We start from the raw sequence: 21,452 nt of genomic DNA, 5'->3' as shown, positions 1-21,452 counted from the left end.
TCAAACCCCTATTTTTTGCCCATTCTATGGATCCAAATAGTGTATTCGTCCGGCTTTATTCTGAGCACGCTAGGAAAGACATGCCAGATACAGCACAAAGCCCCCAAAAGTTCAAAGGAAAAGCAAAATATAGACTTGGACTTGGGAAAAGATCGGCTTTCTTTCATATTTACACCACGCTCAATCGTCAAGTCCTCTGTCTCCCTCCACTACAACCACCAACTTCCCCCTCGCTTTTTCCTACCACATCCACTTCATCCAATATCAACATTTTACCATCCAGAACCATGCTCCCCCCTCTCACAAAGGTCAACCCCCATATTCCCCTTTTCCATAAGTCCTCTTTCCAGACAAAGATATTGATGTCCAAACAGCGCAGCCCACCCGCACTTCAAATTCGTATACTATTCACATCTGGATCTTCGAAAGTTCCACCTTACACTTGTCCCCTGTCTCTCTCTGTCTTTGAGAGAAAGCCAAACATAAACAGGATAGGTCCATCTCCCCTACAAGTTTCGCCAATACCTCCCGATCACGCAACAAATCTCTCTCCGCCTTGTAAAAAGACAACTGTCACGGTACACTATATCCTGAAACACAAACACGGAAGATTCATCACCAGATCCCATCTCCGAAACAAAAGAAGATTAAAAAAAATCCGTACCCATACATGAACAATCAATAGGATCCATGCGCCCTCCAGTTCCCGGTCTCTCTCATCTCGGCGGGGGGGTTCCCCCTAGTCATAGCCATCTCTATCTTCAATCATCAGTCACGACATACGAACAATTCACAATTTACAATTACAATTCGCTTTTTCACCACCACCAGTAACATTTCTTCCTTCCCCCGCACTCTTCTCTTTCTGTTTCGCTTTCCTCGTTTGTCTTTCCCTAGAATCTTCCAATACTCCTCTACTCTGTTTCCGTTTCCATTCCAACCTCAACATCCAAATACCACTCTCATCCTAGAAAACCTATGCGCGAATTACATCTATCCCCCGACATCTATTTTCCTCACCTCTATCCCCCACATCCATCCCATTCCCTCTCCACACTATCGTCACGTAGCATAACATAGCATAACATAGCACAGCCTTACACAGTCATACACCATATCTTCACGAGAGAATCGAATGACGAGTCACTAAGCAACCAATCCATCCCAAAGCTTTCAAATATGAATGTTGAAATATCTCAAACTCCCTAGTCCCGTTTATCTCTTCCAGGTCAGTCAACCAGTCAGTCACATACCCACCCACTCAGCCACTCAGCCACATAACTGATTGAAGTAATATTGATCTTCTGCATTGGTACTTGTATCGATATTGATACGTCAAGAATTCTTAGGATAAGCGGGAGAAAATGTATTTAAAGATGTCATGTGATGATAGAAGAATAGAAGCGAGCGAGGGAGGGGGAAGAAGTGAATGGCAGAGGGGAGAGGAATGGAAGAGAGAGGAAATAGTATTAGAAAATCAAAATAGAATAATCATGCATCTACAATTCATTTTCTCAACTGATCTCTCGTTAAACAAACAAGCAAATCAAGCATTATTAAATTATAGATGGATATATATGTATACAAAATACAATAGAATAAGCAAACGATCAGTGGCCATTATTGATTATCTTACATTACACCAAACAAATCAAAAAGTCAATAAAGCATTCAAAGCATAACAATCATTCATTTTTTCCTCATTGTCTAAACTAATTACAAATAACAACCTCAACTCTAAGCCTTGCGAAGATGTGGAGGAACCCATTTACCACCAGCAGCAGGTTTAGGCGCAGGCGCAGGAGTAGGAGCTGGAGCTGGAGCATCACTAGGCTTTTCCTCGCTTCTGCTTGATGGGCTTGGACCACTAGCTGTTCCCTTGGCTGCTTCTCTTTCTCTCCAGGTGGACTTACCACCGGCAAGAGCAAGAGGTGCACGTCTCTCTCCAGTGGATGACCCAGTACGTTCTGGAGTTGGTGCTGGGCGAGGAGCTCTTTCGGTAAATGGTGCTGGACGAGGGGCAGCAGGTGCGGAATCGGAAGGAACCTCCTTTCCTTCAGCACGGAGTCTCTCTTTTTCTCTCCAGCCCAACTTAGCGCCGGTAAGAGCAAGAGGAGCACGTCTTTCACCAGTTGAGTCCGATCTTTCGATGGGAGCGCCACGAACAGGCCCTCTTGCCTTTTCTTCAGCTCTTCTATTTGCAGCTTCCTCAGCTCTTCGCTCTTGTAACGCAGCCATCTCCAAGGCCTCTTGTCTCTCCTTCTCACGGATTGCCTTGAGCTCTGCGAACTCAGCCTTTCTCTTCTCTTCTCTCTCATCCTTCTCAGCCTTCTCTCTTTGGGCACGTTCTTCTTCTTCCCGAAGCTTTCTCTCTTGCTCTTCACGCTCTCTCTTCTCACGAATCTTGCGCTCCTTGAACTCCTTTCTACGTTGAGAAATTTGTTTCTCGAGTTCCTTCTCAGCATCACGACGACGTTTGTCAAACTCTTCGTGTCTGCGCTCGGCAATATCATCACGGAAAGATTCGTAATGAGAAACCAATCTTGCCAATCTGTGCTTGAGAGCAACATTTTCCTTGTGTTTGGCTTCAGCATCCTTCAAAGTTTGAGCCTTGGTCTTTTCATAAGCGGCCAAATCACGTTGTCTTTGTGCTTCATAGTCTTCTGGCAACTTCTTGGCTTCTTCCTTTCTGAAAGCTCTCTCGAGATGATCAATACGTTTACCGGTAATTCTCAACTTTTCGTTTGTATCATTCTTCTCACGCTCGAGTTGAGCCAACTTCATGGCACGAAGTTTGTTGCCATCAAGGTTGTCCAAATCATCAAGATCGATGTCAAGAGCCTTGTTGCCAATTTTGAGGTCATCGATTTGCTTTTGAAGTTCTGCTTTTCTGACACGCTCCAACTCGGCCTTGATACGATCATCCTCACGCTTCTTTTGTTCGGCTTGAAGACGCTTGTCCTCAGCTTCTTGGAGTTGTGCAGCCTTGATGCGTTTTCTTGTGGCTTCTTCCTTCTCTTTGCGAGATTGGATTTCGGATGCTTCCTCCTTTCTCCTTTGGATGATTTCTTTGCGTTTCAAGGTCTCCTTGTGCTCTTCATCTGCACCAGCCTTAGCTCTTGCGTATGCTTCATCACGAGCCTTGATTCTTGCTTCATTGAAAGTAGGATCAACATATTGAGCAGTGATATACAAAGCCTTAGAAAGACGAGTAAGTTGAGTTCGTACAATTTCGGAAGGAGTGTTTTGGAGTCTTTGAACAGAGGCAGTTTCGGACTCAGCAGATCCTGCACCAGATCCTGCGTGGATTGCCTTGGTAGATGAGAAAACATCAGTATCGAAGCTAAGAACACCAGTAGCGTGATCCATTCTGATAGCGAGATCACCCTTCTTGTTACCGTTCATGATGAACTTCTCAATTGTTTCTCTGGTAACTTGGAATGGCTCTGGGAATTGGGCGAGGTTCTCGACGAAGTTGAGATCAACAGTCTCGTAGACTTGAGAAAGTTGTTGGAAGAGTCTGGTCAAGATGACTTGTTGAAGAGGAAGAACATATTTCTCCATCTCGGCATCAGCACCAATTTGAGACAGAATTGGGGAGATCTTCTGGCAAATTGAAAGAGGATGGAAGTCAACTTCGAGAATGTTGTAAAGCTCACGAATCTCAGGGCGGGCACGCTTGAGAAGTCCCTTGCTCATGGCATCCTTGAAAAGAACGGCACGAGTAGGAGCTTGAGCCATACCAAGAAGATGAGTAAGACGAGAGTTCTTGTTCTTCTTTTGCTCATCAATGTCAACCAAAGCACCACGAGATCTGGATGTGCTAATCACGGGGATGGCGAGGGCAGACAAGAGAACGAATGAAGCAGCCTTGGAGAGGTCAGCCTCAGAGGTTGCTGGGTTATCCGACTTCTTGCTTTGACCAGCTGCAACCATTTGAGCGGATTGACGGAGAAGGTTATAGTATCTTGACCATGCAGCAGCGTGGAAGAGATAGTTCTCACCAACCAAGAAGATTCTGGTCAACTTCTCATAGTAGTTGGCCATCATAACATTCTTAGGTGGCCTCTTGCTAAGGCTGAGCAAGGTGTGAATATCCTCAACACTTCTGAAAGCCTCTTGCCACAACTCAAGCTCAACTGCAACATTCAATTGTTGAAAACGGGTCTCAAGATGACGTTGAAGGGTGTCTGGGTCGTTGAGGTTGATGGCATGCATCTGAGCAGAGTACTTTGCAGCAGTTTGAACATGGTTTCTGAGCAATTCGCACAATCGACGGAACTCGGTCTTCCTGGTGTATTTTTGGCAGAACTCGAATGCTTGCATAGCAGTGCTTTGGTACATGATTTCCAATCTGGCATTGTTTCGGAGGATATCGAGAACAGTTCTGTATGTCTCCCACAAAAATTTCAACCATGGTGTAACAATGGCGCGATCTGTGCGATCTCTGGATTGTTCGCCGGATACTGTTGACAAAAGGATGGACTCTGGGGTTTCGGTAGCTTCCAAATCATCGACGCTTGCGGTTGCTGCTGTTGTATCTAATGACGATTGAACCTCATCGGCCTTTGCTTGCGCAGTCTTCACTTTCTCTTCGGCCAACTCGATGAACTTCTTGAGAACGAGCTAGATCAAATATATTAGCACCGCACATGGAATCAATACTACCACCGCTTACCTCGATCGTGCCAATGTTGGTGTTTTGACTGATATTCTTGTATTGGTATAAAGCGTCCTTTGCGAGTTTTCCTTTCTTTTGTTCAACGGATTGTTCCACCAACAAGAGCATCACAGGCTCTAATGAAGTAATCGGGGCATTTCTCGATCTTTTTGAAGTAACATGTTCGTGAAGTAAGACCAAAGCTGCTTGAGCTTGTCCGACACCCATCAACTCATGGGCGCGCTTGAGGACATTCTCGGGTTTTTGATGAGGTGGAGGAGGCATGCTGGGCAGCACTCTAGTGGTGTTCGTAGGGTGTTGCGATAATCTGGCTGAATATTTTCAAAGATAATATATTTATCTTTGAAAACAGAAAAAACGAAGCGGTTCCTGCCAGATAGTATTGTCCAGGGCTGGGTAGGTACTCCGACTTGATGGATATCGAAGTGGGTTGAGGTTTCGTTAACAAATTCACGATAGCGATAATTTCATACAAGAGTTCATTCGTGTGCGGAAAGCTAAACTAAAAATGGTTAAAGCTTTGATTTTTTAAGGCAACAACCGACTTTGAAAGAAATATTTGGCGGTGAAAGGTGGCATAATAGGCAAGAGGGGTGAGTTGAGTATCAAAACAAACTGAAGATAAATATAGATACACCAAAACACAAAGGCCAATTATACGGCTATTCGAGTATCGATTTGCACCTATACATGAAGAGCAGTCGACTATTGAACTTTCAATGACCCTAGGAAATTGAAGAGTATCATTCACTTGATCGATATTCGACTTCGCCCCCTCATTCTCTCGAGTATCAAGAGTCAAGACACGCTCCAAAATAAACCACATAAACAACACATATCCAGCTATCTTGAAAAACTTCTTGCCTGCCATCAAAAAATCTCCTAGGGTTATGTATGTACCTCGAACATGTAGGATCTTTGGATTCGATGCCCTATAATCCATGTCAACTTCGTTAAACAAATGTCTTGAGTGATAATAATATTAGATGTCCTAGATATGTATTCATTCTCAGATTCCTTGTTGCGTATGAATCGAGGAGATGAATGTCGTAAAGGTCCTTTAAGTTAGCATAGAATTCCATAGTTCAATCAAATTTCAGGATCTGATAGATCGTTGGGGATAGATGTCCTAGATATCATTTCTTAAAGCTCTGTTAAGTTTGGCATACGGTCCTGTCAAATCTCATATCAAGGATGCAAGCCCAGATAGGTCTTTTATCTAACCGTTCCAATCCAACAGAGGATCCTGCGGCTTGAACCGCATCCTAATTCCTCTCAATACTCTCCCCAAACCCTAAATTTAAAATCCACCACACTCCTCATCTCCAGGTCTACATACCCCAAATCCTCCCTCTCCTTCCAAACCCGTGATTACAATTTTACCTCTCTCATTCAACGTTACTTTCTCTTCTTCTTGCTTCTTCTCCTTTACCTCTTCTGGCTTTGCTTCAATCAGCTGGGCAGTAGAGACGGGGCTGGAAGCTGGAGGTTGAGAAATGGCACTAGCTGGGGTTGAGGTAGATGCTTTGAGATCTGTTGGTGCGGAATCTTGCTGTGCTGAAGATTGGAGTTGGCTGGTGGGTGCTGAGTTAGAGGTAGGAGGGGTGGTCTTTGATGTTGTTGCTGGGACTATTAGTCTCATTGGAGATGGGCGAAAAGAAAGCGAAGACGAGGAAATAAGAGAGAAATGATGGTTTGAAAAATTGGGGTCGAAAACTTACATTTCTTTCCATCGACATGACCCAAATCCCTTGACGGATCAATAATGTTTCTCAATCTCTTTTTCAGTTCTTTCGTTTCTGATATTATAGTGTAATTAGTAACCATTCTTGTCCAGTCATTAATTCTCAGATTCATCAAAGATGGTGTTCAAAAACCTCAATTTCTCTCCGGATCTAAAACCCACCCTCTATCCAATATCTCTCGAGCAGTAAAAAGACAAAATTGAAAAAGGAGTACAAACCAGGAAATCCTCCCTCACTCTTCCGATCCCAAAGCGTATGTTTCAATACCTTGACATCCTTTACTTCGTCCACGTTCTTTCCAGCTTCTCCTTCTACATGACGTGTAGCACTCTTATTCGCGTTTGCATCTGTAAATAATTCGACAATAAATGTACCACCGGTACTAGGTTGGAGGGCGACTTCTCCGATATCTGTCCCGAAGGTTGAGAGGAGTTCTTGTGCAAACTATTTACGGGTTTTTAGATTAGAGGTGTGAGGTTAGAGGTTTGGGAGCAATAAGAAAGGAGAGATGAGAGATCAATGGAGAGGTCAATGACAGGTTGAGAAAGACAGGGGTAAGAGTAGGAAGGACCTCCTCCAACTCTCACCCATAGAGAATGAAATGCAAATTAGGGCCAGTGCCTGTGACTATCAAATCGAAAGGCCTTATATATCTCTGCACCTAAACTCGAGTCCGCAAGTGAATCGTCCAAGGTAATAGCAAGCATGACTCCACAGTATACCCTTACATCGGATAGACGGAAATGCGATGTCACTGACATGCTCGCCCTTTCTATTTCCATAGACAGATGAGAATACTTATTCCACACCCCATCAATGCATCAAGGCACTGCCAGGAGAAAAGCCCTGAGTAAACGCCAGTAAAGACAATCTAGGCATCTTCCCTCCTTCGGTGATATTACATCACTTCATGATATTCTCCACAGCCGAAGTATAGTACAAAGGGGGCAGATCACCGGAGGATTCGATATCAATTAACATAGTGACATGAATCCACTCGGAAGAGAAGGAATACTCCCATTTCCACCCCACCCCACTCTACTCCAACCGTAGAGATATCTTGTAAATCTATCAAGCAGCTCGCAAGACTTCTCTACTCTGTTAGACTCCAGATATCAATTCAATCCCCTCCTTCCAAATGGGAACAGCCCATCGTTCTTGAAAGACATCCTGTCTCAACAATTCCTCCAAGAGCGAGCCTTTCTTCCTATTAATAACAGTTGACACTGATTTATCTCCCACACATCTACTCAAATGTATATGGACGTACAACTGCACTTGCTTGAGACTCGGTGACCAGCAGTATCATCCATCCATCCATCCATCCATCCATCCATCTATCTATCTATCCATACAATAGGCACACTTAACCATCCATACCCTATGCCCTCTCCAAAAGGCCCAAGAAAGCAAGCCAACCCACAAACTTCAACTCTCAAAAAACTATCCCCAACAAAGAAAAGAAAGAAACAAACAAACAAACAAAGAAACGAAAAATCCACATACATAAGCCGCCCTCAACATCCATTTACACTGCGTACAAAACTGAATCGACACCCGAGGAAGTTTAATCCCATCCACCTGACTCATCCCCTTCTCATTCTCATCTCCATTCTGTCTCTTTTCCTCTCCTACATCCTGGGTGACAATCTTCATTTCATCGATTTTATCCATCTCATCCATCATATTATCCAAATCCAAATTTAAACCCTAACCCAAATGCAAATTCAAATTCACATTCAAATTTCGATACACGAATCCGAATCCGATTTCCCACTATACAGTTACTCCTCCGTATCAAATCTAAATCAATCTTCGTAATCCTATTTCTAGTCCTAATCGCGATTCACACATGCAAACATCAATATACGAGTACCGATGCCTGTATCAAATATTCGTGTTCATTATACAGAATAAATGTATAATTTTACACATTTATTGTAAGAAGTTACCTAGGTAATTATCTACCCTACCCTACCGGCTGTACGAGCCAACCTAGACAGGTATCGTTTTAACTTTTTTTTCTCTTTGGCCCGCCTTCCCCGGTTAATTCGAATTACATTGATTGATTGATTGCCGGTACTCGATCGATGATTCGATTTATTTGGTTCGACTTATTCAATTTGTTGATTCATTCATTCATTCATTCAAATCCAATTCATAAATTCAGATGCACTCTTCTCTGTAATTATTACATGCATACCTAGGTACGTACATATAGGAATATATAGCTACCACAGTCTACAAGACCACTACCACTACCGGTACCTAGCCACTCTTCCCCATCCTATCCTATCCTATCCCAATCCAATCCATCCAATTCATCCAATCAATCCAATCCATCCAATCCCCATCTCGAATCAAATCCCCCATTTAACATTTCATTCCCATTTAGTTTCCCACCTCGGCGAAGACGTCTGTGCTAGACCTACCCAGTCGAGCCAGTCCAGCACCCAATCCAATCCAATCCAATACCCAGTACCCAGTCCATAACCTCTTCGTAGCTACCCACCATTCAACATCCACGTCCACCCACCTCAACAATAAAAATAAAATCCCGAAGTTTCTCTCTCCCTCGTAGCCTCTCCCTCAAATCTCAAATCTCAAATCTTGAATTAGAATTTAGAATTTCCAGGACCAAGGTAAGTAAGTACTAGCCACTCCAACCCACCCACCATACAAGCAAGGTAAGAACACCTACCTACCTACCTAGGTAAGGATAACCACTTACAAAAGTGGCTCAAGCTCCCATTTGACGCACGCACGCACGCAAGAGCCAGCCAGGAGAAGAGAAGAAGCAAAAAAGTGAGGAGAAACAGGAACAGAAACAAAATCAGAAACAGAATAGAGATGGGTCATGCAGAACAGACGGATGCATGTAGGGCAGATAGATGCAGGTGCAGAGTGAAGTTGGATAATTTTACTTTGGACTTTGGACGACTTCCCTCACTGTATATACATACTTACTACACATATACTTAGAACAACTACATACCTTAATCCTTGAGTTTGCACAGAGAGTGGGATGAGAATCATGAGATGGATTATGTACGTAGGTAGGTAGGTATAGTTTTGTACATACATACATACATATATATGCATACTTTGAGATGAGGATTTGCTGAGATAAGATTCCTTCTCATCTGTTCCTCCCTCTCCAGAAGAGGATCACGAGAAGATATGCAAACACCCAAGGACCTCACAATTTACCTTACAAGCAATTATAATCACCGGAAGAAGCAAACACCAGAAGAGACAAACCGACACACATCTTCAGAATCTAGATACCAGCCTCGATACCTAGCGTCCATTCTTCAGCTCATCACCCACCTATCTCCTCCGAAGATCTCAATCCCTAATCACATCACACCATATGCACCACATGCACCACATACATCCCATCAAACAACCTTTCACCGAATGAATCTATCAAATCAATCAACTGTCAGATAGATAGCTACATACAAACCTAATACCTACCTACCTACCTACCTACCAACCAACCTAATCTCTCTCTCCTCCAGTAAACCATCACTCATCAACCATCACGCATCACGCATCACGCATCAAGCATCAAGCACCACAGATAACCTAGCAAGCACATCAAAAAGAAGCAAAATCAATAGTCTACAATCCATTACATGATCAACAAAACACCATACCTCCGCACCCATCTACATCTATGTGTACACCTACCCAACCCTACCTAGCACCAAATCATCCAAACACTTTTCTCTCCACAAAGCAAAGTAACGCAAAGTAAAGCCAGTAATATCCCCAGCCAGAGCCAGCTTCTCCCATCCATTCATCCAAGTTCGTTTCAGCTGAAGACCAAACCAAACCAACCCAAACCAAACCAGACAAAAATCCCCATCGCCCATCGCCCACATATAACCAATCCCAACAAGCCAATCCCATTCAAGACAAAAGAGTATCAAAAACACCTACTTACTTACTTACTTACTTACTTATGCACCTATACCTATGCACCTATACCTATGCACCTATACCTATGCATCTGCACCTATGCACCCAAACCAAACCCAAGCCAAAAACACAAAAACCAAATAAATTAGTTACGAAATTACGCCATCCACTTACCAATCCCACACCAATCCCACACCAATTCCACACCAATTCCAAATCTCAATCGCAATATCAAATTCAATCCCTCCCAGAACCCACCTCCCCTCCCCTAGGTAGGTAGGCTCGTAGGTTACACAATCTTTTGAGTCGAGGACAGTCTTAGATGTGGAATGCCGGAATTAAATTCGCTGCGAGGGTTTCACCTATCAAGTATTAAATATTGTATATTCGATATCAAACTTTCAGATAATAGCAAAGATACATGTAATTCACGTAATACAATCCTCACTCACTCACTCTCATTCCAAAGTCATCAGATGCGAAGTTAGATAAAGACCAAATACAATATAATATCTCAAAAATGCATTAAAAACAAAAGTCTCTTCATTCGTATAAAAAAAACAATACCATCCCAATGACTGTCCATTGAAATAATCCTATACACGAAGAAGTCCATATGAAGGTGCATACTATGTTTGTTGGTAGTCCTGGGGGGGAAAAAGGTGTAACTACTACGAACAGAAACGAAAAAAAAATTATTACATGCTTCTTTTCCCATTTCCCCATTTCACTTCTTCATCTTCCTTCTTGATGACTTTATCCTGCCTTTCATTTTCATCAAGAAAAGTCTCAAACAATCGCACGCCTCAAGATACACGTCGGAGATACAATCGAATCGAGAGTAACCAGCTTGCTATCGTGCCCTGTCGATGATGGAAAATGTACCTCCAATTGGTGAAATATGCTAATGCTTCTTCTGGTATCCTCATAAGAAAAAAAAAGCAGGCCGATAACGGAAGGGTTCGAGAAGAAACATTGGAATTTCTGGAAATAATGTCGAAGAAGGCTGAAAAGTGAATGATTTCCCCAATACGCCCCGTTAATAACGCCCTTTATTCTGGTCTGCTACCTCCCTCTCTCCCTCTGTATGGTGATGAACGTGATTTTTGTAAAAGGAAGGACCGATATCGAAATTGGTGTATCTGAATGGATTTATGAATTGAGTGATTGATGAAATTATGATTGGTCGTTGTCGGGTCGTTCGTATGCTTTCCATTTCGAATTGTCTTGATGTATTCTTCCTTGTCTTACATCACCAAGCAACATCCACCACTTTGTTGCGGCGCATATGGATCATCCTTCTTATCAACGGTACCCCAAATTGATGGAACCATAAAATCCTTAGTTTGACTGGTATATTGAATAATACTAAATAGATATCACGTATAAGTAACTTCTCAAGTAGTCGCAAGGTGAAGAAGAGTAAATTTACCTCTTAGCAGCTTGAGAGACTGGGATCCTTTCGCGTTCTAAATCTTCTCGGAGTCGATTGTTCAATTCGGTAAGACGTCTCAATTTGAGATCTGCCATGGATTGCTTATTCTTCTTGATTTGCGATGGGTCACCAACATCTCGAGATGAATAACCTTGAGGCATGATTAAAGGTGTAGGTGTAGATGGAGGTGGTCGAGTTGGTGTGGTTTTGTAGTTGTGTCGAGGTGAGCTGGATCGGGAAATTAGTTCACTTCGTGTTGCGACAGACAGGATAAGGAGAAGTCGAAGCAAATAGGTCAAAGCATACCAAAGAAGCTTATGTTCGTTGATTACAATTAAAAATTGAGTGTTATGGTGTCAGAAACAAATTGAATTGAACCGATTGTCGTTTGACGTGATTGTGATGTATTTGAAAGGAGTGGTATTGTTTGTGGTTTGGACTTTGGTGATGGTCTAAGGTCGAGAACGATGGGAGGGAAGTTTAATTTGGATTGCTGAAAAGAATCGGTACGTCGGTTCGCTATTTCCCGTTTAAGCCTTGAAAGATGTAGGTAAGAAGAAGAAGTGATCAGACAAACAGATAAGGGTGGAAAGAAGATGAAGGGAGAATATGAAGAAGTGAATATAAAAGAATATAAAAGAATAAGAAGAAGAAGAATAATAATAGTAGTAGTAAAAGATTGATATGTGTATCGACAGGAAGGTTAATTATTGTTTTGTACTCTTTGGAGAATTTTACCTTGGTAAGTTACAATTAATTACGGTACTCCTCTCTTAGTCAGTAGGGGAAAAAAAGGGACAAGACATTCGATGTGGCTTTTGCTTTTTTGGTTTCTCTTGACTCTCTCACGTGATGTGAGAAATCCCTGACAACGTACCGGGGAAAGCTATGAGGATCTTGGTACCTAGGTATCACGGAAAAGCTCACTCTCAGGTCCTCACTCTTGCAATGCGGAGGATACCACAGGCAAGCTCGAACTTCTTTGGACATCACTGACTGGTCGAAGAATTCTACCAAGTCTCACTCTTACCCTCGTAACTTCTAGCTACACTTCACCCCTTGTTATTCAAAGGATCTAGATGCCTACGTCCTCTTTGCCACATATCGAACGACTAAATCTATGAATCTCTACATTTTTCCAAAGGTTATAACTTTCAATTATCTCACAACTACAGCCTACAATCTACCACCAAATCGATCGTTCCACATGAGATTTCTAACACACTTAGGCTCCTTCACTGTCGCGAGACTGTCTAATCCCAAAGAAAGACCCACTATTTCTACAACCGACTACTAGCTGTACTGTACGATATCTACTCCGTATATCCCAATACCAACACAGAGTTTTCAGTATACACTAATCGATTGCGTTTGTCCAGTATTTCTGTTTCTCATTTCTTTTCGAGATTAGGCAATGAATGCTCTTGAAATGTATATAGCAAGCCGTGATACAAAACAGATCTAAATTCTACATGTGTCAAACTTTGTGTCAAAATTCTACAATAATCAGATTTGACATCCTGGTTTCTTCCAAATTTGCACACAGGATAGATTACTGGCTCATATTATGGTGAGCACACAATGACAATTGGCTGGTGTTTTATAATTAGATGGTTGATGAGAAACATAAACCACATAAAGGACATCAAAATTCTCATGCCATGTACATACCCCCATCCCACATAACTACTCATCCAATCCATCCCCGTCAGACATCTCTCAATAAACCACAAAAGATCCCAGTGAACCCTCTAAATACAAACTCTCATCCAACTCAACGTCGAAATCTGCACCTCCCCCATTTTGGGTCGACTTATTTGATTCAGAAGTCGAACCGCTATGGTTTCCCGGAAACTTCAACTTGGACAAACTTTGGGGGTGGTCCAGGCCCAGCTTATACTTTACATAACTATTCACGACCGACGCATAGCCTATCCGCGTATAGAAGCCATTTGGTGACATCGCCCGCTCCTGAAGAAGTAGTGCATGAAACCAATAATCTTCATGATCCGGTCCATCCGAGTTTGTCAAGATAGGAAGGACTATCACCCTTTCTCTGCATTGGTCGGCCGGTGCATCTAAAGATGTAATCACATCTGTATCTTTATCCTTCCCCGCGAGGAAGGGAAATTTACCATATCTCTGATCGTTGACAAGCGTGTCACATATTAGCAATCCCCGTGCACGAAAGTATCCATCCGAAATGGAACCAGTGTCATCAACGCTGGAAACGGGTGTAACTCGCACCTCATCAATCTCAATATGATATTTGGTATTGGGACGGATGGAAGGAAGGAGAAGAAGGCCATCGACCGAGGCCCAGGACCAAGTCGGTGCTCGATAGTCTTTCGGGCGATACGTAAACAGACCGCACCAAACAAGTTGATCTGCAAAGATCGATCTCCAAAGGCCTGCCACATAGACATCATCAAAGACTGCCCGTGTGCACTTGGCCAGCGCACTGACTGCAGCTAGTTTGTCCGAATCTTTCGTTAGATATGTTCTACTGTAAAGATTAATCCACCGCACCCATCTATCATAAGCAATGCCTTTCATGGTCTTCTTAGCCCCATCTATCAGATACTTCCTTTCATATAAATCGGAGCCCGACGACAGAGGTCTGACCTTGAAATTCTCCTGCTTGCAAGCTTCTGGCAGCCCTGCTGGGTATGTTTCGCAACTGGCCATCTCCCTGCATTCCCAGAGTAGTTCACTATCACAAAAATGGAGTGAACGAGGTGACAAGACACGTTCTTGCAAAACCCAGCCTCGCTCTAGCAGTGGTCCACTGTACAATTTTTCGCTCCAGATTTCTTCGTTGAATAGATAGAATAGATCGTTCTCAGCATCTTCCCATTTTGACTGGATTGCTGGACATATCTCCAACATCTTAGGGTCTCGAGGTCGAGAAAGACCCTCATGACTATTTTTGGAGGCTGTAGCCATTACGTTCAGGATACTATTGCCATAGACATCTTCCATCGAGACAGATTCAGTTTGCCAGTCATCGTCAGAGTCCTGTATGATACACAGTGAGTCTATCCAGATGTAAGGAATAGACAATTTTCTAGCAACAAATATAGCCTCAATAAACGTCTTCGGAAGTCGCTCGAGAGAGATACCAGCCTTAAAACTTTCCAGATTGGAAATTGTAAGCTTTAAAACATTAGAATTTCCCCAGCAATGACTTAGGGTTGAAAAACGTGAGTCCTGGACAATTTCTTCCTTTGTCACAACAAGCCTGACATATTTTTCGCCTTCATCAATTCGAAGCAGTCTAGTTGGCATGAGGCACTTGGATACCAGTGAAGTGTTGCAACTGGTATGCTTCAATAAGCATTCACGATACCACTTCGAGGCTTGTGCCAGTGCAGCATCTGACATCGTACTATCGCCTGCAATCGACGCATGATTTGTGTCTGGCCCACCATACTCTAGATTGAAGTATAAGTATAGCTGGTTGGCAAGGTCCTTAACTTCGACCTACCGTCGCGTGACACTACGGTAAAATTATGAAAATAATCATTATCATCTCCAAAATAAAATATGAGGCGCCATGATTTCTGGTAAGGGCGTCGACACAAGTGCCACGCTGAGGATTTTATCAGAGATGAGATTCCTCCGGGTGTAACATTAACATCTATCTTTCTGTTGATATATGCCAGTAATCGATGACAAATCCAACAGCCAGAGGCCGAAGCATCAATGATTGATTGCAAAGAAGAATGATGAGGATTATACGTCCGGGAAGGTATCTCGCTCAACATTTGACGGCCACAAAATATCTTCTCGCACGCTTCGCAAAGCATCTTAACTTTATGTACAGCACTGTAAATCATGCAGATACACAAAGGAGGCGATGAAAAGTCGTCTGTCGTTATGTAAACCTTACATCTATTAACGCGGCTGATTTGCGCAGCAAGGCCAACTCATCAATAAAAAACGTAACCTTTTACATCTATTTGATTGGTCCAGAATTATCTAGCCACTAAGAATTGTAATTCCAACGGCTACATTGGATAAAATAGAAAAAACACAATGAGGCTCAAGTTAGATAACTCATCCGACCAGGCGTTGGATGAACCAATTACCCACCAAAAAGCGACAAGGACGACGGAGTGTTACATATCATCGACATGCACCCTTGTCCATCCATAAAACATTTGCGCAATCTTTGCGAATCATGTTTATCTGGAACATATCAAACGCGTCTCGCTGTCTACGTATATACTTCTGAATACAGAAATTGAGTGGTATTTATCCAGCTCCGAGAATAACATACCAAAAACCCCCCAATTTGTCAACCAATTGAAAACAAAACAAGATAAGCCATCGAAGAACACAACGTCGCTTCAACAATTCCCAACCATACTTCTTCTTCACTCCATCTCAATCATCGCTGCGCCTATCAACTCAACAAACTCTCACTACCTCACAATATCAGCATTGTAAGTCCCGGACAAAGTCTGAATGTGAATTTGAGAAGTGAAATCCTCTCATCCTCTTGGTCTCAAAAGCTTGGATCATAATCATACCAGTTCGCTGAACTTTACTTCCCTTCCCAAAATTCCTACTAAATCGGCCTGTCAATATTTTCGATGACGATTCTGACAAAGCGTGGAAGAGCTTACAATTTATAACTCTTCTATGTTATTTGATATTTCGGACATTTTCTCGTACTATTATTCGATTTTGAAATAACATGACTTTAAAGGGTCTTAAATTTGGCGAGTTTAGTGCTGCTGGTTATTTCATTCATCCAGCCGGAGTTTGAGTCAGGAAGATTGTATGAAGAGGAAAGATATACCCAGTAGGTAGTACCTACCGACTATATGCAATCTTAGGTCGAGCCCTTGAGAACTAGATTGACGTACATGCACAGATATCTACAAGACGTAAATGGTTTACATGCAAGTGTGTTGGGAATGAAATCTTAAGGAAGATACAAGTAACCTTAGCAGGCAGTATCTGGACGAGAGGTAGAGAGGGAAGATTGACATGGAGGATACACTTATACTACATATGAGTAAACACACATGTTATCCTCTCTTACACAGCTCAAAGCAATTTCGCGAGACGAACCGGCCGATAGGGAGAAAGAGTTTCTGAGAAGCAACTTCATATTTTCTTGCGCACGTAATATCTATTCAGAATTCAAGAAAAACATTAAAACAAAATTAATATATATCTAACCACCACACCACACCCCATCCCCGCTCTCCCCCCTCTCTTCCCTCCCCCCTCTCCCATATACCCTCTCCCTTCCACTCACTCTCTAAGAACTTCCATCCACCACATCCTGACAATAATCCTTCCCATTCGGCTTCTCCTCATCCAGCTCCTCACAACCAAAATTGACCTCATTATTCTCATCCGGCGTCAAATCCTCCTGCGCCGCCCTATTCATCGCACTCGCGATACAATTCCACATTGCATACCACTGCTCGTAGGCTGCTCATGATGTTTCGCGCTCAACTCAAACGTGACATACGTTTCATGATACTTCAGAAAACTAGGCACGCATTCAAACTTCACCTCTCTGGTATCCGCGAGGACATGATCGCAGGCGTCGTTGATAGCGCTTTGGGCGACTTGACCGCAATTTTTGTCGTCGATGCAGGAGGGGATAGTTGGTGTCGTTGTTGCCGAAACCGGGAAGGTTGATCACGTAGTTTAGCCGAAGGGGGTTTTGGCGTTGTGATAGGTGTAATAGGTGTAGTAGGTGTAGTGTTTTTGAGCGACTTGTTTATCGGAGCGGGAGAGGTGGGTGGTGAGGAGGAAGGTGGTGAGGGTGAGGAGGGAACCTTTTGGCGGATTGATTGATAGAGATGGTGGTAGTTGGGGAACCTGGTTATGATGTGATGAAATTGGATTGAGGAAAAAAATGAAAATGAAAATGAGAGAATATAGGTGATATGGATTCCTCGATGGCTGACTGTAGGATGATGACGGTGACGAACAAAACAGATAAATGAATGATTGACTGGACGTATGAATGTATGCGTGTATGAATATACGAATAAACGAATAAAGAAACAACAAATCCATGTATCTTCACAGCCAACCCACATCTCCTATACATCAACTCAACTCAACTCCTCTCATCTTGGCATCATTCCTTCACCACACAACCAAAAGATCAACTAACCTACGTCCACACCAAAGCACTCCAATACACTCCAATCCAATTCCCCCTTACCAAAACCACACCCAACCCACAAACCCCAGAATCAAAACCCCAAACTTCAAAAGAACAAGCCTCTCCTCCATCCCATCCTTTATCGGCCTCGTTCTCCAAAAGCACTACCCATCTCTTCAACCTCACCCAAGTAGGTAGCCCTAAGTCCAACTTCTCACTCCTTACAGTCTACACCTACCTAAAAAGCACATTACCGCGCATCCAATATCCACTTCGGTCGCTTATACGGCCGTCGATCGATCGACCCGCTACCGGTTCTCGGGTAGGTCATATCTATCCACCTCTAGACTAGGGACCTATTATATCATACCATGATTGTTCTCCGAGATGTGTGTTTCGGGTGAGTTTGTGAGTTTGTGAGTTTGTGATCAAGAGCTTATGTTGTTTAGTGATATGGTATGGTATGGTATGGTATGGTATGGTATGAGGTGAGGTGAGGGGAGGTGAGGTGATATAAGCTTCATTTCACCTACCTAGATATATCTATAAGCGCCAACATCATTCAAACGAAACAGACCACTGATGTAACATAACCCAACATAACATAATACGAAACAATACAACCCTCTTTCCAAGAACAAAAGAATGAATCCCATCAATCTCTAGGGACTATCGGAAACACCAACCAAATAGAAAGTGAACAAAAAAGCGCTAAGAATTTCTCACTGAAACGTAAAGTGTATACTTTACCTCCCTCAAAGCAACTGAAGTTCTTCTCAAAAGCCCTCTCCGCGTACTTCAAAAGAGATGTAAAAGTCACACAACCCAAAACAAAATACAATCTTCGCCACAATCTGCTCACCTATCTACCTACCTACCTATCCAGACCCCTACCTACCTACCAACTCCCATCCAAGTCCTATCCACCCAACCCTAAAATTCTCAATCCTCCTCTTACAGATAGATCTCTCTACAATTTCAATACTCATTCATAAGATTGAATAAATAAATACATATCTATCTAACCACATAACTACCGGCCTACCCCGTAACGAAGCGACCAACCGACCGCGTTCAATTGTTTATTTCCGATACCTAGGTAGGTAGGTATCTAGGTAGGCACCAGAAAGTCAACTTCGCTTCACTTCGCCGATTAGTTGTACGTATTGTAATGCAGCATACCATGCTATTTATTAGTTTGTCCGAAGCTAGCGATCAACCTCCACCTCCACCTTAGCGATGAGCAGCGAGCATTCAAGCCAAAGAAAGAAAGCGAAGAAAACTAAGTAGACATAGTAGATTACATAATGAATGAATGAATGAAATTTAGTTTTCGACTTGAAGTCATACAACTTGGTAGATGATTCAACGTTTTCATTTCCATTTTGATTTTGATTCTCTAGGGGGAAATGGTGCGATATAAATCTCATCGGTAGGTACTACGTAGATAGGTAGGTAGCGATTGTAAGATCAAATAGGATTATCTTCCTGCTCTGTCTTGCTCTCTTATATACCAGGTAGATAGATAGATAAGTCTTATAATCTGAAGATTCTAAAAACAATACAGATCAACTAGACACTTACCGATGAACCACGTAGGTAAAGAAACCAAGCGATATCAATTCCTCAAAGTCAGGCTTAGGATGAAATTTGTTGTAATACCTACTTCTGCAACACAACTCTGACTCTCAAAAACTATATATAACATACGAGAGAACTTTCGGATAGAATACGTACTACTATATCGAGGGGGTTCAAAGATTCTCGAGATTGAATCTCGATTGAATATCTAGGTGAATAAGAAAATAATCTTAGGTAATAAAAGTGTGATGGTAATGTTGAATTGGGTTGTACTTATAACTCATTTATTCATCAATCTCTCTCTCTCACACACACACATATACATCAAAATCAAAATCAAAATCACATCATCAGGCTATACAATACAATACAATACAATACAAAACACCATCTACTACAACAAGATTTCTCAAAGAATAATTCCAAATTCCCATCCCCTTCCCCTCCTTCCTAAAATCCTTCCTAAGATCCTTCCCAAAATCTAAATAAACAGAGATCACCTCCCAACATCCCTTCTCAAGTTCTCAATTCCCAAATCACCTACTCACTACTCTCTATACCCTAATACTCTACTACTTCAACAACCCATATTAAAGTGACGAGAAACCTATACACATATCAAGTACCCAGGTAGCCAGTCATGAGTTCTACATACATCATGCGATCAAATCAGATGAAGCGAAATCATAACAAAAGTAAGAAAAATGAATGTAGATAAAGTGAGAAAGATGAAGAGATAGCAAAGATTTGTTCTCTTTTCAGAATACTCTTGTGATAAACATAACGTGGTTTAACACCGAGTGCACCACTTCAAAATACACCTAAATTAATCTTTTTTCAATATTTGCATTTTAATAACGAATCATTGTTTTGATTGAAAAAAATATATATTGAATAATAAGGAAAGATAAAATATTCAGAAATCTAATTTTTATATAAATATTTTTATTACATTTCTAGAAAAATCGAAATTGTTACGATGTCCGTCACAAAAAAACTATTTCAATAATAATTTTTATTTTTATTTGAATTTTCAAAAAATAATTCGATTTTTATATTATTTATATAAACAAATATAATAATTTCTTTTAAAAAAAATTAAGTTATATTAGTAAATAAAGGAAGTGCATGATTATGTATAGATATATTTTGTATATAAAATTCGTGGTGTACTCAGTAATATGATGTACTCGGTATTAAACCACGTTAGGAGATTTCAAATTAAAACTTTTAACCCAAGACTTTTGAACCGAAATTTGCAAAACGGAGACTTTCCAAAGAAATCAAAATCAAGATCAGATAAAAATGCGAGGAGAGATAATCATAGTACGATCCATTTGCATTTGCATTTGCATTTTCATATTCATATTTAGATTTCTTAAAGATTATCAAGTAAATCTCCAAACACTCCATACCTATTCTCAATTCCCCTCCAATTCCCCGTCCTCCCTCCCCAATTTCCACTCCAGAAAGATCTAAATCTAAATCTAAATCTAAGAATCTCCAAAATCTAGAGTCCAATCCATTTCCCATTCACCCCATCCATCCCAACCCATCCCATCTCAAAAAAACAAACCCATCACCATACCGCACATCCCCCCCAAAATTCCAAACCACATTCCCAAGAACCTCAATCAATAATTCCGAATTCATCAATCCGTGGCGCACAAATCTTCATTCCTCCCTTCACCAATTCATACCCCCAATCCGCTCATCTCGCACTTTCCCCATCCGCATTCATATTTTTTCCCTCCCCTCGTTCCAAAAAGGAAAGAATAACTGAAACCTTCTCATCACTTAGGAGAAATATAAACTCTCCTTCCGTCATTTCTTCATTCTTTGATGTTTTCGTTATTTAGGAAAGCTCTATTCAGCCCACAATATTATTGATAAATGTTTATGTATGATAATGACTTCAAGTAATGATGATTGGAATTTTCATAG

The 21,452-nt window shown here is 41.8% G+C and overlaps 3 protein-coding genes across 3 annotated transcripts; all 3 read right to left on the bottom strand.

Annotated features, from left to right (window-relative positions):
- Positions 1–1,737: 1,737 nt before the first annotated feature.
- On the bottom strand, positions 1,738–4,945 carry Bfra_005325 (putative eukaryotic translation initiation factor 3 subunit a protein; the record flags this gene model as incomplete). Its single annotated transcript, XM_037335709.1, has 2 exons — positions 1,738–4,626; positions 4,679–4,945. 2 exons carry the CDS (start codon positions 4,943–4,945, stop codon positions 1,738–1,740), a joined length of 3,156 nt encoding a protein of 1,051 aa, XP_037192804.1.
- A 955-nt stretch (positions 4,946–5,900) lies between these two features.
- On the bottom strand, positions 5,901–8,109 carry Bfra_005324 (putative selenoprotein w family protein; the record flags this gene model as incomplete). Its single annotated transcript, XM_037335708.1, has 5 exons — positions 5,901–5,927; positions 6,021–6,304; positions 6,403–6,480; positions 6,645–6,870; positions 7,933–8,109. 5 exons carry the CDS (start codon positions 8,107–8,109, stop codon positions 5,901–5,903), a joined length of 792 nt encoding a protein of 263 aa, XP_037192803.1.
- A 3,207-nt stretch (positions 8,110–11,316) lies between these two features.
- On the bottom strand, positions 11,317–15,597 carry Bfra_005323 (putative heterokaryon incompatibility protein; the record flags this gene model as incomplete). Its single annotated transcript, XM_037335707.1, has 4 exons — positions 11,317–11,721; positions 11,786–12,016; positions 13,548–15,222; positions 15,276–15,597. 4 exons carry the CDS (start codon positions 15,595–15,597, stop codon positions 11,601–11,603), a joined length of 2,349 nt encoding a protein of 782 aa, XP_037192802.1. The 3' UTR covers positions 11,317–11,600.
- Positions 15,598–21,452: the final 5,855 nt, after the last annotated feature.

Source organism: Botrytis fragariae, assembly GCF_013461495.1.
Source record: "Botrytis fragariae strain BVB16 chromosome Unknown tig00000054, whole genome shotgun sequence".
Classification (NCBI taxonomy): Eukaryota; Fungi; Ascomycota; class Leotiomycetes; order Helotiales; family Sclerotiniaceae; genus Botrytis; species Botrytis fragariae.
The sequence above is the reverse complement of the archived record's forward strand: the minus strand, read 5'-3'. Positions and strand labels throughout refer to the sequence as shown.